A 17,822-nucleotide genomic window follows, 5' to 3' on the forward strand; every position below is an offset into this window, starting at 1 on the left:
GTACTGGACTGAGGTGCCATTGCCTTCTCCGGACTTAGTGACTAAACAACAATAAATGCTTTAGATCCAGGTTTGATTCATGTTTGAACCAGGAAGAGAATGAACAAGATCTTAGAATATTCATACATTTACTCACTCAACAAATATTTATTAACCCTGAGTGTTTCTATTTTAGGAACTTATGACATCAGTAAATATAATACACAGTATCCCTGCCTCAGGGAGTTCACATTCTAGCACATAATAAAATTTAGAATCTACCTGTCAATGTAGGAGACACAGAGATCCTGGTTCAATCCCTGGGTTGGGAAAATACCCTGGAAAAGGGAATGGCAACCCACTCTAGTATTCTTGCCTGGCGAATTCTATGGACCTAGAAGCTTGGCAGACTATAGTCCATGGGGTTGCAAAGAGTCGACATGACTGAGTGTCTAACACCTGCCTTCTGCTCGAATATGTGCAATAATTAAATTTATATTTAAGGACTTGAATAATAAAAGCCAGATGAGGAGGAGAAATTGGTGAGGAGCTTTGCAGACTGAGAAAAGATAGTAAAAAGTTTTTTCTTGTAGATTTAAAGATAAATTTGAAATAGCTATGTCCATGAGGAGAAACTGTTAAGAGTCCAACAGTGAGCTACACAGAACCTCAATAACAAATTTGACCATAAGGATAAAAGGGTGAGAGCAACACAATGAGGCACCTGGAAAAGCAGAGGAAAGAAAAAGGAAGAGTACCTACTACCTCTAAGATTAGGGATAAAATATTAAGTATAAGCATTGGAAAATAATTGTTTAGAACATTTCTGTTGATCATGTTCATGAGGGCATGTTATTTTTGTCCATTTCAACATCCGTGCTCCAGCTGAGCTTTGTCAGCTTTTGCTATTTCTGCTTTGCTTTCAAACCAGTGAGACAGAATAAACTGATTTGCTCAAGAGTTCTCAACTTCTGTGGTCAGTGAAAGCCCATGACCTAGTAGGACACATGCTTGGCTCAGTTGAGAAATGTCCCAAAAGAGAACATAGGGAGTTCTACTTCCACCTTCTAGTCCCTAAAGCAAAGAAATAGTCTTGGTGTGTGAAAGTTGATGGCTGTGCAAGGGACTAAGGGGATACACCAGGGAAAGTTTACTTGCTCTCCACTTGAACTAATCTGGACAGTGTCATATGATATGAAACAGCACAAACTTGGAGGCACAAAGAACAGGTTTAGATTCCTGGTTCCACTATGTTTGACCCTGACCAAGATACTAAATTTAAGAGGCTCTGTATCATATAGAGTGATAATAACAACAGATAGAGTTTGGATAATGATGTAAAAATACTTCAGTTTCCAATAATCCTTAAGAATATAGATCTAAGGCTTTTCCATCTAGTATGCACTTTTGTAGGTTACCAGATACTCTTCCTCATAGGGAGGATTTTATATTTCTACTGACTTTACTGGCTACTCTCATAAAGCCACCAAACCATTATATGAATGTAGGTTGTCTATTTTTTTCTTCACCATTTTCTCTGATATCAGCAACAATGCATGAAATTATTAAAAATCAGAATAATACAAAGCAGAAATAGCTGATATTTATTGAGCATTTATATGCATTTCCATTTTATCTTCAACACAGCCTTATGAAATATGCACAAATTTTAGCTCTCTATTACATATGAGAAAACTGATCTTAGAGAGATGAAGTGATTTGCATAAGGTCCTAGGCCTTAGTAAGTAGAATATCTAGGATTAAAACTCAATCCTCCTCCTTCATATAAAGTGAAAGTCTCCTGTAAATCCACCCTATAGATTACAGTTTAAAATTTGCCCCCCATGTATATACATATATGTAATACATAAAAGAACTCATACATTCTCTTTTAAAATTTGCTCTTTATTCAGTTAAAAATATATTGTAGACCTTTCTGTATCTGTGCCTATAGGTGGACCCCTTTCATTTTATTATTTTTTTAGCTATTAGGTGGGGAGAAATTAACAAGATAGCATCAGTCAGGCTCTCTTTCCCCACATTCTCACACCCTCTAGCCCCATGTTCTGTAAACAATGACTTTGTAACAGCTGAGATCACATATAGCACTGCACATGTGCATCACAAGGTACTCACTTGGTCGTGGGCTTCTTTGTGCAGTACACTTATACATGGGCTACTTTGTGTGGTACACTTATATGGGCACCATCTGGGAAGGTTTTGCTGCTGCATTAGAGCTACATTAGAGTGACACCATGGTTATGTTATGTGAGGTTACACAATAGCTACATTATGGTTATGTTATGACTGCTGCTACAGCTGCTGCATCAGCAAGGAAAGAGGCTGTGTTATGGCTGCCATGCCAGCCAGGAGAGGATAAATGTCTCTGCATTTCCTACGGTTCCTTGAATCGTCTTCCAACCTCTTAGCTTGAGCCTTACCTACCCTGTGTTCAGCGGAGTGTGTGAATAGTATACTTTTGTTATTTGAAATTTAGATCCCTAGATATTTGCTTTAGAAGTGTAAATATGAGCAAATAAGCATTGTGTCCATTATTAAGTATTAAACACTGCTATGTGGAGATATCTTTATCTCCCCCTTTCCTCATGTATTCTTTATTATATTGATAAGCTGCAATTTATTTAAATTATATTAAATTATTTAAATAATTCTAAATTATAGTTTGTATCAATGGACATATTCACTTCTATATTGATTTGCTCCTTCTAATTTTCCCTTTATAAGGAATGATGCAATAAACATCCTTTTTGTATTTCATTGTATCATGTCTAAATGTTTCTGTACAATAATGTCTTAAAATTAATTTTAAAAATTCAATAGCTCAGTAAATATGCTTATTTAATACTGACAGATATTGCCCATATTGTCTTCCAAAATGGTGGCACACATCTACACTCTGGCCATCCTCATGGGAGACTGCATCTTTCCCCACACCTCCACCAACAATGGACAATAACAACTGCTTTTATCTTCTGTCTATTACAGGTGAGGTTTAGCATATTTCCATGTGTTAGCTAGCCAAATGTATTACTTCTTGTGAATTTGTCATCTAACGATTGCTAAAATTTTCATTGGTTCATATCAGTTCAATTGCTCAGTTATGTCCAACATTTTGCAACCCCATGGACTGCAGCATGTCAAGCTTCTCTGTCTATCACCAGCTCCTGAAGTTTGCTTAAACTCATGTTGATCGAGTCAGTGATGCCATCCAACCATCTCATCCTTTGTCATCACCTTCTCCTCCTCTTTCCCAACATCAGGGTCTTTTCCAAGGAGTCAGTTCTTCACATCAGGCGGCCGAAGTATTGGAGCTTCAGCTTTAGCATCAGTCCTTCCAATGAATATTCAGGACTGATTTCCTTTAGGATTGACTGGTTGGATCTCCTTGCAGTCCAAGGGACTCTCAAGAGTCTTCTCCAACACCACAGTTCAAAACCATCAATTATTCAGCCCTCAGCTTTCTTTATGGTCCAACTCTCACATCCATACATAACTACTGGAAAAAACATAGCTGAGCATAGGCCCCAGGGGTCGGACTCTCAAGGAAATCAGGACTAAAGCTGGCTGGGTGTCTGGACACAAGCTACAATCCTAATTATACCTGAGGAACCCTGGGTATTAATAACTGTGGGGAAAGGAGCAATCAGTCGATTTCCTTTTGGACACTGGAGCAACCTTTTCTGCCCTCAGTGAAGCCCCTGGTCCACTTTTCTCCTGACACACTACCGTAATTGGGCTGTTTGGATAAGCCAAACGTTATTATTTCAGTTTTCCTCTAAGCTGCAACTTGGACTCTGTGCTGTTTTCTCACGAGTTTCTCATCTTGCCAGAGTCTCCCTCACTCCTTCTGTGGAGGGATATACTGAGCAAGGTTTAGGCCTCTGTCTTCATGAATATGGAGCCTACTCTTTCTCCCATTAATTGAACAAAATGTAAATCCTAGAGCGTCAACTGATGGAAAAACTATGGGTCGAGCACAAAATGCTGTTCCTGTGGTTATCAAGTTCAAAAACCCTCACCTATTTCCACATCAAAAGCAGTATCCACTAAAGCCCAAGGTTTAGGAAGGGTTAAAACTCATCATTGAAAATTTTTTTAACATTTTTTTTTATAGAGTATATGAAGAAGTGAAGTCGCTTAGTCATGTCCGACTCTTTGCAATCCCATGGACTGTAGCACACTAGGCTCCATGGTCCATGGGATTTTCCAGGCATGAATACTGGAGTGGGTTGCCATTTCTTTCTCCAATCATTGAAAATTTAAAAGCACAAGGGCTATTAATTCCCTGTAACAGTCCATGCAACACTCCTACTTTGGGTATAAAAAAGTCAAATGCTAAGTGGAGACTTGTTCAAGATATATGAATAATAAGTGCCTAATCCTTATACTTTACTGTCTGAAAGTCCTGAATGAACCAAGTATTTTTCAGTCATTGATTTGAAGGATGTTTTCTAGAGTTAAGCCTATACTAAATAATCCTCTACCTATGACTTCAAGACTACTAATAGGATTCTTGGACTTTATAGTCTATTGCTGTATTTGGATTCCAGATTATGGGGAACTTCTCTCGCTTTTATATACACTTCTAACTGAAACTCAGCAGGCCAAGACTGATAAGCTGGTTTTGTCATGAGAGACTCAAAAGGCTTTTAAGACTCTTCAAGCTGCTCTCTTATAAGCTCCTGCTTTAAGCACCCACAGGGTTAGAATTGAATCTATTTGTTACTGAAAAAAAGGTATGGCCTTGGGGGTGATGACACAACCCCAAGGGCCTCACCTAAAGCCTGTAGCTTCTATTGGTTTGCTAGTGCCTGAAGCTCTTAAGTTTACTGATGGGTGAAAACTTACTGTACTGACTTCTAATGATATGAGCAGAACCTTAAACTCTAAAGTTCAGAGTGACAATGGCTCCACCTTTAAAGCTGCTGTAACTCAAATCATTTTTATTTATTGGTATATATTATTATATACAATGGATATCTTACAGTTTTTTAAAATGCTTTTTAAATCTGTTTATTAAAATAATGTATTTTAATTTCAGAAAATTATGAAGAGTAACAAGTACAAAAGAAAACTTATTTAAGCCTACCAACTAAAAGCACATATTAATATTTGATGCTTATTTTCCACTTAATATAATTACAAAAAGAAATTATTAAAGAAAATATATGATCATTGGGAAAAATGGGAAAATTTAAAAAAAAACTTTAAAGTTTTTTTTGAAGTATTATAGGCAAGTACATCATATATTTAATCTAAATAAGATCATAACATGTATAGTTTCATACTACACTTCATTGCTTAATATTAGATTATAAATTTTTTCCTAAACCTTTAAAAATTTCTCCAAAACTGTAATGAACTTTTTTACAGCTTTATTGATATATATTTTACAAACTATAAAGTTTACATATTCAGAGTATACAATTTAATCATTTTAATATATTCACCGAGTAGTATAATCATGATCTTAATCAATTTTAGAATATTTCATAACTCCCAAAAGAAAACTTTACCTATTAGCAGTCGCTCCTTATCCCTTCCCCTATCTCCCAGTCCTAGGCAACAACTAAATCTATCTACTGACTCTGTATATTGTACTATTTGTTAATGAAATTTTAATAATGACTTATTTGTTTCTACCTACTAATATGGGTACAGATATTTTCTTAAAATCCTCCAGATGATGTGTGTTTGGGGAATGTAAACTTATGCTTGGAACAGTAGAAATGTTATCACATGGTGTGCAATTATGTAGCTTTTGATGTGTCATAGGTCAAATCCTGTCTGAAGGCAAAATAGCTTCTCATATGTGAAGGCCAAAATCTAGCATGTTAGTCAAGGGTATAAGTGCTTAAGAGGAAGTCATCCATCCATGCAAAAGTGGCCCTGTTCCACCCTGAACTTGAGCTTGAAGAAACCACCATTCTCCCCAATTCTTCCTATAGAAGATCCATCACATCTTCAAAGTTCATTTCAAATGTCAACACATTCTGCTCAAAAGTTTTCATAATCTTTTGGGAATTTAATTATTCACTCTGCTATGACTTTATAATATTTTAAACTCTTAGTTATAGCACCTTCTAAGTTCAATTTTGTTAAACCTATCAGACACTAAGCATCTGGTACATACCAGGACCTTGGCTGGGCCCAGAATTATATAGATTCAAGAGGGAGGATACATATGTACACCTATGCCTGATTCATGTTAAAATACAGCAGAAATCAACACAATATTGTAAAGCAATTATCTTTCAGTTAAAAATAAATAAACTTAAAAAAAACCTCATAGTACAAGATACAGTATTGATAGGAGTAACTCAAAATACGGACTCTGACTACAGACTGCATAGGTTCAATTCCCAACTCTGATTAAAATTAGGTAGAAAGCCTCAAGAAAGCCATCTACATTCCATAATGTAGATATATTACCCTGATCACCTGTAAAATATGAATAAAATTAGTATCTTCCTCTGGAGAAGGCAATGGCACCGCACTCCAGTATTCTTGCCTGGAAAATTCCATGGACGGAGGAGCCTGGTGGGCTGCAGTCCATGGGATCCCTAGAGTTGGACACGACTGAGCAACTTCACTTTCACTTTCCACTTTCATGCATTGGAGAAGGAAATGGCAACCCACTCCAGTGTTCTTGCCTGGAGAATCCCAGGGATGGGGGAGCCTGGTGGGCTGCTGTCTATGGGGTCGCACAGAGTCGGACACAGCTGAAGCAACTTAGCAGCAGCAGCAGCAGCAGTACCTTCCTCATAACCTTAAGGTTTAAGGGTTAAATAAGGGACATAATCAATATAAGGAACCTAAGACAGACCTGACATAAGTCAGTAATCAAACACCTTAGTGAAATGAATTGGGATTAATTTGAAAGTCCATTCACGAGAGGGATGAAACTCCAGTACTTTGGCCACCTGATGCGAAGAGTTGACTCATTTGAAAAGACCCTGATGCTGGCAAAGTTTGAAGGTGGAAGGAGAAAGGGACGACAGAAGATGAGATGATTGGATGGCATCACCAACTCATGGACATGAGTTTGAGTAAACCCCAGGAGTTGGTGATAGACAGGGTGGTCTGGTGTGCTGCAATCCATGGGGTCTCAAAGAGTTGGACAAGACTGAGTGACTGAACTGAAGTGAATTGATGTGGTACTAGTGCTAAAGAATCTGTCTGCCAATGCAGGAAACCTAAGAGTTGCCAGTTTGATCCCTGGGTCAGGAAGATCCCCTAAAGGAGGGCATGGCAACCCACTTCAGTATTCTTGTCTGGAGAATCCCCATGGACAGAGAAGTTTGGTGGGCTACAGACCATAGTTCCACAAAGCGTTGGCCACAAATGAAACAGCTTAGCACACACACATATTTATACATGTATATATGTATTTGTCCTTATGTATATTCATCTATGTTTGTATATGATATTTATGGGTTTATGGGTTTGTATGTATGCATGTTCTTGAGCAAGACCTGTGTGAATTTCCTTTTTGCACCACTGCTTCCTTCCAGCTCAGTCAAACCCAAGGTACTCGTACACACTGTGCTTAACAATATCATTTTTGGAGATATACAGATATTCATTTGAATCTTGTCTAGGTAGCTCTATATAGGTAACTGATTTCAGTATTTTGGGCTTCCGTCTCATTTTTAAAATGGTGACTTGTGCAATTCATTCATGAAAAATCTTTTGAGTATCTATTATATGTTAGTCACTGTTCTAGGCACTGGGGATATCGTATCAAACATGTCTTCATAGTGTTTACATTCTAGAGTGGAGGACAGACAGCAAACAAATAAACCAGTAAATATACAATCTGCCAAGTAGTGACAAGTTCTAGAAAGAAAAAGAATAATCGCATAAGGAAGAATAGAGTGACAAAAGAGACACAAGCGTGAGTACAATAATACCATAATACCTACCTAGGAGATTGTAGATACCAAATGAAATAATCTGCACTAAGTGCTTAGTACAGTGCCTGGAAAAGCAAATGATTAAGAAATAGTAGCTGTCATTGTTATACTTGTTATTCTAAGTATATTATAGTTTGATTTTTAAATATCAGAAAAGATACAAATATCAAGTTTAGCGGTGCTCATGTTACAATTGGGGAAGTTGAGGAACAGAGAGATTTAACTTGTTTAAAGTCTCAGAAAGATGCAGAGTCAGGTCTGTCTCTAGGATTTCTAACTTCACCTTCAGTGGAATTTCTAACTTTCCCTTCAATGTTCTTCTTTCTCAACAGAGTTACTGAACCTACTTCAGGACTGTAAGTCTTCCCCAGAGAAATGTTGTGCATGCTCTTGAGGACCTTTATTTATGTTCAGATCTAGGAGATCATAACAAGAGGCAAGAGGCAGTTCAATAATGCAATCACCAGGCCAGACAGAAATTGACACCAGTCCAAGGGGGCATGGGGTTCCAGCTCTTCATCAGGCAAAGACTGTCTAGGTGAAGAGGTGTGTGTGTGTGTGTGTGTGTGTGTGTGTGTGTGTGTGTGTGTGAATGGTGGTGATGGTAGTAGGATGTTGGTTGGAAAATACAAAAGGAGGGTTTTCCAAAGTTCAGGGTTCCCTGAGTGATGACCTGATGGGAAAGAATGACTAAAAGTTCCAGTGAGGTAGACTAAATGAAGTGACCAAAAAGCAAGGGACAGCCATACAAGGGAGACTGAATTTGGAAGCCAGAGGGACTTGAGAGAATCCCATGTGATAATGGCAGAATCTGAAATGCTAGAGTCGCCTCTTAGCCCTTGTCCAGCCTCAACTCATTTGTATGTAACCACTCCTTGACAGGCACTAGAGGTGGTTACACACAGGAGTGGAGGAGATGATGTCTCTCTTTGGAGACCCACTGCAGTGTGAATTTGTTGGGTGTATTTTTCCTCTTGGAAGTGTTTATATTTTCAAAGATTAGTGAACTGTTAGCAGTGCCAAACCTAGAGTTAGACTTCTGGTGGACTTAAAAGTCACCCTGAGGCTTATGAAGAGAAGTAATTAAGCTTCTCATAAGGCTTAATATAACTCTTACGGGTCAGGTGTATGTATCAGTGTAAAACCATTTAAAAGGTCAATCTAATAGAGCATACCACTGTCAAATCAATTGGCAAGTACACTGAATGCCAGACCTAACTTTCCAACTAAACAAATAAATAAAAGATTCCTTGTGAGCAGTAATGGAAACTTTACCCTTACCACCAAAGAGGCAGAGCTATCAGAGAAAGCTTTCCCTATAGGAGATGTGGGGGTATATTCCCCCATAACAGCATTATTCATGGGCTTACAAATTATTTAAACACTGATATATAAAAATATCTTTCACAAACTTAATCTCCTGCATTCTGAGGCCCATAGACACCCATCTCCAACCCTTTGTTTATTTGCATAGACTGAATAGACACAGGTTAACAGTACAACTGCTGAATATTGCATAGTCCAGCAAAGTTGATCTATTCTACCTGGGCACACCAGGAAGGAAAATACTTCCATAGTGGAGGGAGCACACTCATCCCAAAGTTATTCCTCAACCTCATCTTGTTGAGGAAACACAAAATAAACACAGCTTGGGAAATCAAAGGCCAGAAACTCCTATTGGCTCCAGGGAAAGTCAAGGCAATACTTTAGCAAGGGGAAGAATTGCTTCACTCACAGTTAAAACTCCAACCCAAGGCAGGGTAGGGAGGGGGTGCTCATGTGACTTGTACTGAAATAGGGAAGGAAGGGGAATGTTAGATGAGACTTGGAGTTCGTGTGAGAGATATAAGGAAGAAAGGGAAGTAAGCAAGCACAGACTCTGGAAGCCATCAGGAGTTCATCTTTTTAATATCAGGAGGCTAGAAGAAAGGACAGAAGTGGCTCTGGCTGTGATGGGGCTCTTACTGGGCCTGCTGCTCCTGAGCCACCTACTGGTGGTCATCTATGGTAAAGTAGCAAAAGGGGGCCTGGCTGCCACTTTTGGCACAGGCAAAAATGGGGGAGTGGGGAGAGGTGGGATTGAATGCCTACTGAGGAAAGCCTACTCCTGCTAAATGAGTGATTGTTCTCAGCCAATGATCCAGATTCTATCAGCTTTGGGCAGAAGGGAGGGAAGTGGTTGAAGGTTATTGAAGAAGCCAGGAGATAAGTTTGGGTAGAAACTGGAAAGGATCATCCCCTGTAAAACATACACATTATTTTCTAGTATTTGTTGTATCTCAGGGACACTAAAAAGGTTCCTAACTTCCTTGTGTTGAACTAAATCAATTCCTTTGTGGCTTCTATCAAAGGATCCCAGCCCTGTTTCTTGGAGACACAAAAAATATATCTTCTCAATGTTGTGACAGGTCTTTAGAATGCTGTGGACAGAAACAATGTTCCTTTGATTCATCTTTTCTCCAAGTTAAACAGCTTTAGCTCCTTCAACTGTTCTTCACAAGACTTGATTTCTTATCATTTCCTAGGATGACTCACTTCCCTGTGGACATGGCCCAATTTGTCTGGGGTAATTTGTCCAACTTAATGCTGGACTTATATACCAAAAGAGGATTGACTATCTCATAGCAGCATTATTTTCTGAAATCCTACTGTATCTTCATTTATACCCTTGAGAACTGAAATAGCCTTTTAGGAAACTGATGCTGCTGCTGCTAAGACACTTCAGTCATGTCTGACTCTGTGTGACCCCATAGATGGCAGCCCACCAGACTCCTCTGTACCTGGGATTCTCCAGGCAAGAATACTGGAGTGGGTTGTCATTTTCCTCTCCAATACATGCATGCATGCTAAGTCACTTCAGTTGTGCTTGACTCTGTGTGACCCCATGGACAACAGCCCGCCAAACTCCTCAGTCTATGGGATTATCCAGGCAAGAATACTGGAGGGGGTTGCCATTTCCCTCTCCAATGCATGCTAAGTTGCTTCAGTCGTTCCCGACTCTGCGATTCCATGGACAGCAGCCCTCCGGGCTCCTCTGTCCACGGGATTCTCTTGACAAGAATACTGCCTTGGGTTGCCATTCCCTTCTCCCTTTAAGAAACTAAGCCTGAGTAATAGCTAAGTGAAACTCACGATAAGGTAAAAGGATCCTTGATTCATCCCTGCTTATTCCATATCCTTAGAGGGAGAGACGAGATGAGTGCTAACTTGGTGCTATTTATGTTGTTAGAAAGAATCCAACTTTCCATAACTGACTCAGATTAAATCACCTTGTCCTGGGGCTCTGCCGTCCATCAAATTCTAGAACCTCAGAGTTAGAAGAGACACTGAATTAAGTCACCAAAGAAGGAAAATAATTTTTTCCAGGTCACAGAGCATCAGCAACAGAGTTAATGCTCCTAAAAATTATTGTTCTTTCTACAACTACAATATTTTCACTCTCTAATACATTTTAGAGTGCACCTCTCTACTTTCTCCAAATCAGTTGATTTGAGTTGGGAATTAAAGAGACAGGACTGGAGCTCAGAGGACCATTTTGCAAATGTTAAATTGAAATCACGTGTGTGTGTGTGTGTGTGTGTGTGTGTGTGTGTGTGTGTGTGTGTGTTGTTCCCTCCACAGCCTGTGGAGGTTATTTAGACCTAGAAGTAGGTCTATCATTTGTGTAGAGAGTCTAACACCACAGACCTGAGACTGGGAACAAACTGGCCGATAACACTTTCCTTCTCCCTTAATCTCAGTGTCCCCAGCTCATTTGTATAGTGAGGAGATCAGTTTGACTGATCTCAAAACACCCTGCCAGGTGGAAAGCTCTGGAGGACTGTGGCTTCACTTCTAAAAAGTCTCTCGATTTAAGACATATGTTTAAATAATAAAAATAAATCCTAACATTTGCATTTTATAAACACTATAAAATTTTTTCAAATATCTATTATGTAAACTAATCCTCTATTGAGTGGGCATTATAATAGGGGGAGAGAGGCCAGACACAGATGTTCAGGGTCATCAGAAGATGTGACTGCCTGTTTGATGATATGAGGATGAAAAGTTTAAATGGAGCCCATAATGGATCTCATAACCACCCAAACCAGGCCTTTCCTTGCTTAGGATCATCACACAAGCCACAGATCTCTTTACTTTTTAAAGTCCAGGTCCCAGGAATAGTGTGGGCCTCAGTACTAGCCCTTCTTTCTCAAGTCAAAACACTCCAACAAAGCCCTTTGAGTCAATGCCCAGCCCTTTTCTTTCTTCTGAAGGGATGAAATAGTTGAATAATATTCAGTCTCCTGAGGGAGGAGAGCTAAGCTCTGAAGTTCTGGGAAAGATTTCTCAGAAAGCAGTTGGCAGATGAGAGAATTATTTTTTAGGCTGTCAAGAGGATATTTTCCAGTCCTAGGGTAGCACTGTTCAGTTCAGTTCAGTTCAGTTCAGTCACTCAGTCGTGTCTGACTTTTTGCAAACCCATGAATCGCAGCACGCCAGGCCTCCCTGTCCATCACCAACCCCTGGAGTTCACTCAGACTCACGTCCATTGAGTCAGTGATGCCATCCAGCCATCTCATCCTCTGTCATCCCCTTCTCCTCCTGCCCGCAATCCCTCCCAGCATCAGAGTCTTTTCCAATGAGTCAACTCTTCGTATGAGGTGGCCAAAGTACTGGAGTTTCAGCCTTAGCATCATTCCTTCCAAAGAAATCCCAGGGCTGATCTCCTTCAGAATGGACTGGTTGGATCTCCTTGCAGTCCAAGGGACTCTCAAGAGTCTTCTCCAACACCACAGTTCAAATCATCAATTCTTCAGTGCTCAGCTTTCTTCACAGTCCAACTCTTACATCCATACATGACCACTGGAAAAAACCATAGCCTTGACTAGATGGAACTTTGTTGGCAAAGTAATGTCTCTGCTTTTGAATATGCTATCTAGGTTGCTCATAACTTTTCTTCCAAGGAGTAAGTGTCTTTTAATTTCATGGCTGCAGTCACCATCTGCAGTGATTTTGGAGCCCAAAAAATAAAGTCTGACACTGTTTCCACTGTTTCCCCATCTATTTCCCATGAAGTGATGGGACCAGATGCCACTGTTAAACCATATCAAATAGATCCAGATAAGAAGGTTCTGGTTTCAGTTGTGGCTGGTAGATTAATCAGGTTAAAAAGTATGGAGGCAGTGTGGCATCTGAAAGACTTCATTCTAGTCCTCCAGGCCTGGCTGTGCCCTTACTTTCTGTATGACTTTGAGTAAGCATCTTTCTTTCACTGAGCCTCAGCTTGTCCATATGTACCATGAGGGAATGTGTCTAGGTGGATTCTAAAAGCCCTTCTAGCTATGCCATACTGGAAGCCTCCAAATTCCACCCTGCCTGGTACTTCAAACCCTGTTGCACCAAGTACCTCACCATTTGGTGGTTTGCAAGGATCCATAATGGGCAAAGTGTCTCCCCAAGTGTTGGGAATTTCCTGAAATAGATTTTCCCCTACCCAAATTTCCAGGAAAGTGATGAGTATTTCTTAATTTGACTTACATTTCACATTGGCTGCCAAGCTGCCTTGTTGCTCAAGTGTCCTCTCTAGTTTCCCTACAACCAAGGGATGACCTATTACCTGTTCATAACTCGATAGGTCCCAGCAGGTTGTAAAGGAGATGTACTAGAGTCTCTGTTGAGGGCACAGGCCAAAGGCTAGACTTTAGCATTCCCATTGACAGAAGCCCTGGTATTTGGCAATACATTCTGAGAGCTAGAACACATGCCCCCACTCTATCTTTCATCTGTTTGATTAAAGCCTGGGAATCTTAGGCTATATAAAAATCTTTTATTTGATAAGGGTTTCCCTGGTGGCTCAGATGGTAAAGAATCTATCTGCAATGCAGGAGACTTGGGTTTGATCCCTGGGTCAGGAGCATCCCCTGGAAAAGGGAATGGCTACCCACTCCAGGATCCTTATCTGGAGAATTCTATGGACAGAGGATTGTGGTGGGCTACACTCCATGGAGTTGAAAAGAGTCAGATATAACTGAGCGACTAACTCTTTTACTTTCTACACTTTGAAACTACCTCTCCTAAGAGAGATATAAAATCATATCTAAATACAATCCCTGGTTTCTGACTCCAGTTAAATAAAACACAAAATTCTCAAGATATGAGCTTATGGATGGAAATTGTTGATGGAAGGTGGTATCTCTCTCAACATCCCCAACTTTTCCCCCTTAGTTTCCTTTCTCAGCAAGCCAAGAAATAATCACCCTTTGGCCCTATCACCATTCCTACCAGTCAGCTCTAGAATTATACTCAGAACCTTTTCCCTTCCAGATATTTTCCTCTCCATTCCTCCTCAGGATGAAATTTTCCAATGTACTTTTGCTGAGAACTCAGAGAAACAAAAAGGAAGATAAAGAAAGGATAGAAATCAGAAAAAATATCAAGCTTACAAATTGCATGTTTTCAACATTTAACCATAGCTGATGATTTTGCTAAACAGAAATGCATCTTATACAAGTTTCCACCCTGAGAATTGTCCTTTGCCTGCCTCTTTCTTCCCTTCCAGAAAATAATTTTAGTGCAAGGATCCAGTCACTGAGCCTTTCTGAGGGAGCAGTGAGGAATAAGCAGGGTAGATAGTCTTTTCTTTCTGAAACCTGAAGCCACCACATTTCTCCAAGTGCATAATTACATGCAGTAAAATAGCTCAGACCCAGTTGCTCAGCGTTTGCTCCCATACTTCTTTTGGAAAATGTTGAAAGAGGTTTTTTCCATGGATTTACAGAATATTAGAGTTTGTAGGATCCTTAGAGATCATTCCCCTCAGAATTTCTATATAATATATGAAAAAAATAGGTCCAACATGGTGTAAATTGACTTACACAGGATCACTTCAAAGCAAGGAAGTGATAGGAAAAGAACTTGAAACTCACAAGTGCTAAAAAAACAAACAAACAAAAAAAAACAAAAAAAAACTTTAGGGCTTTCCTTCTAAGGACTGGTTCTGATTGATGAGAGAGCTGGCAGAGAAGAAAAGATCATGGGAAATCTGAACGTATGAGTTAAGGGTGTGTTTCTCAGAAACCTCTTGAAGCCTGCCACTGCCATCTTAGCTCTCAGATGAGTGTACCATCTGTGTCTTCTCCCTTCTTCTGTTCCCTCCTCTTCAGGACATCCCATCCTGGAAGTGCCTGAGAGTGTGACTGGGCCTTGGAAAGGGGATGTAAATATTCCCTGTACCTATGGTCCTCTGCAAGGGTATACACAAGTCTTAGTAAAGTGGCTGGTAGAACGTGGATCTGACTCAGTCACCATTTTTCTACGTGACCCCTCTGGAGACCATATTCAGCAAGCAAAGTACCGGGGCCGCCTGCATGTAAATCATGAGGTTCCAGGAGATGTGTCCCTCCAACTGAATACCCTGGAGATGGATGACCGGAGCCACTACACATGTGAAGTCACTTGGCAGACTCCTGATGGCAACCAAGTTGTGAGAGATAAAATCGTTGAACTCCGAGTCCAGAAACGTGAGTCACTATGGGCGTTAAGAAAGTACTGGTAAGCAAAGACCCAATAAAGGACTGCAATCCTAGAAAGTCCTAAGAAATCCAGAGACCTTAGTTTACCTCTACATAGTCTCTCTTCAGTTATATGTGCTAATCAGAGGTAGTGAACAGGATATTCTCAGGGTTATCACTCTCGTGGCAGAATTTAATAAATGTTGGGAAGGCTTTCTGGCCTTCAAATCTCTACCCCTTCACATGTCCCAGAAATTCCAGCACCCACAGCCTGATTGTACCCTTGGACTCTCTTAAAACTCATAAAAATAAGTATATCTGATCAGGTTATCAGAGAATGTAAAAATGTTGGCAGAGAAACTCTGGGGAAGAGTATGCATGGATTAGTAAAAATAAGCTTAGCTGGCTTGACAATTTTACAAAAATCTGACCCCTGGTCATCCAAAACTTCAGATAAACCAAAAACTCTGAACAAAAACAAGCAAACAAAGCAAAATGAAAAATGAAACCAAAACAAAAAAGCTGTTTGGGCTTTGTTTTAGTCAGTTTATTTTTTAAACTACAGATAGCACACATCCCCAAATAATACAAAATGATACTTATTCTTTCCAAGGAAATTATTTTTATTTAAGTCATCTTATTCCCTTTTGTTCCCCACATCAGCAGCCCTTTTTTTCCCTTTGCAGAAATATTTATAAGCCTAGACTCAACATGGGTGACAGCCTTGTGTTTTCATATCCTTGTAACTTCCCAGAGCCTCCTCTTTTGTCTTCCCTTTGCAGTATCTGTTTCTAAACCCACAGTGATGACTGGCAGTGGCTATGGCTTCACAGTACCCAAAGGAATGAGGATTAGCCTTCAATGCCAGGCTTGGGGATCTCCCCCCATTAATTATGTTTGATACAAGGAATAGACTAACAACCAAGTACCCATCAAAGTAGGAATCTTCAATATCTTACTTTTGAAGTCTGCAGTGGTAGATGACTCAGGTTCCTATTTCTGTACTGTCAAGGGCTGGTTAGGCTCTGAGCAGCACAGTCACACTGTGAAATTTGTGGTCAAAGGTGAGCAACATTCTTTCTTGATGAGAATCTCAGTGGACTACCTTGCTCCAGAGACATATATCAACATAATGCCCTCATCCCAGAGAAAATCAATTGGGCAGAGTGGGGAGGGAGTCCTTGGTTGTTCAATTACTAAGGAAAAATTCTGGACTGGCACAATAACACTGGAGACATTTCCTGTCATGTTGTAGGTTAAGTAGATGAAGATGGTAAAGGGAAAAGTAATAGTTACTAAGTACCCTTTTTTGCCATATACAATGCACAAGAAGTTGGCACATGTTTTCTCATTGAATCCCACAATTATCTCATGAGATAGCTATCATTACCCTTATTTTACAGAAGAAGAAACTACACGTCAGAAAGGGAAATCTACTTGTCCAGGGGCTTACTGTTTGGAAGTTCAAGGCAGGATTTGTACTCAGGTTTCATGTTCTCCCACTATGTCTGATTGCCTCTCGTGATTGAACCTATACCAGTTTCTGGGCACCCTTTGGGATACTTTTTATTGGTTTGTTTTTGTTGTGCTTCGATTTTTTTTTTTTTTTGCTGTTATTTTTATTTTGTTGGTTGATTGTTCAGTTTTGCTTTATGAAATAAAGCCCAGATCTCTGCACAATTTCTTTAAATCTCCCCTCTTTTTCCCTAAAGCCAAATGCAAATTCTGGTTGAAGTCTAATCAAGGTCTGAATGTTTATTACAGAATTATTTGGAAACACTGCAAACTGTGTACATAATGATTGTAGACTGGAATTTAAATGAACAGCCCAGCACTGATATGGCCAAATGAATCTTGTTGCCCTTAAAGAAATCTCCTTGGAAGGGAAGATACTTATTCCAAGATGGTTTTTATTTCCCAAAACAAGTTGAGGGCTAACTTCCTTTAGGAGATTACCCTCAGAGTCTCCTGAAAATTATTATCCTCAGAGGATATCTCTGTGTAACAAAAGTAAGCAAACTGTCTCCTTCCACTTGGGTTCAGTTCAGTTCAGTCGCTCAGTCCTGTTTGACTCTGTGACCCCATGAACTGCAGCATGCCAGGCCTCCCTGTCCATCACCAATTCCCAGAGTTTACTCAGACTCATGTCCATTGAGTCAGTGATGCCATCCAGCCATCTCATCCTCTGTTGACCCCTTCTCCTCTTGCCCCCAATTCCTCCCAGCATCAGAGTCTTTTCCAATGAGTCAACTCTTCGCATGAGGTGGCCAAAATATTGGAGTTTCAGCTTTAGCATCAGTCCTTCCAATGAGTTTCCCTGGTAGCTCAGAGGTTAAAGCGTCTGCCTACAGTGCGGGAGACCCAGGTTCGATCCCTGGGGTGGGAAGAGCCCCTGGCGAAGGAAATGGCAACC

General features: G+C 40.0%; 1 protein-coding gene across 5 annotated transcripts in view; it reads left to right on the plus strand.

Annotated features, from left to right (window-relative positions):
- Positions 1-9,735: 9,735 nt before the first annotated feature.
- The window catches only part of VSIG4 (V-set and immunoglobulin domain containing 4), a 96,485-nt gene continuing 88,398 nt past the window's right edge, over positions 9,736-17,822 (plus strand). For 4 of the 5 annotated variants that reach the window (XM_061410300.1, XM_061410299.1, XM_061410297.1 and 1 more), the window contains exons 1-2: positions 9,736-9,923; positions 15,062-15,418. In XM_061410300.1, the coding sequence (XP_061266284.1) occupies positions 9,869-9,923; positions 15,062-15,418 (412 nt within the window). In that variant the 5' untranslated portion in view covers positions 9,736-9,868. The remainder of the gene's footprint in view (positions 9,924-15,061; positions 15,419-17,822) is intronic. The other variant, XM_061410301.1, reaches the window with a different exon arrangement.

The sequence above is a fragment of the Bos javanicus genome, chromosome X, assembly GCF_032452875.1.
Source record: "Bos javanicus breed banteng chromosome X, ARS-OSU_banteng_1.0, whole genome shotgun sequence".
In the NCBI taxonomy this organism is placed as follows: domain Eukaryota; kingdom Metazoa; phylum Chordata; class Mammalia; order Artiodactyla; family Bovidae; genus Bos; species Bos javanicus.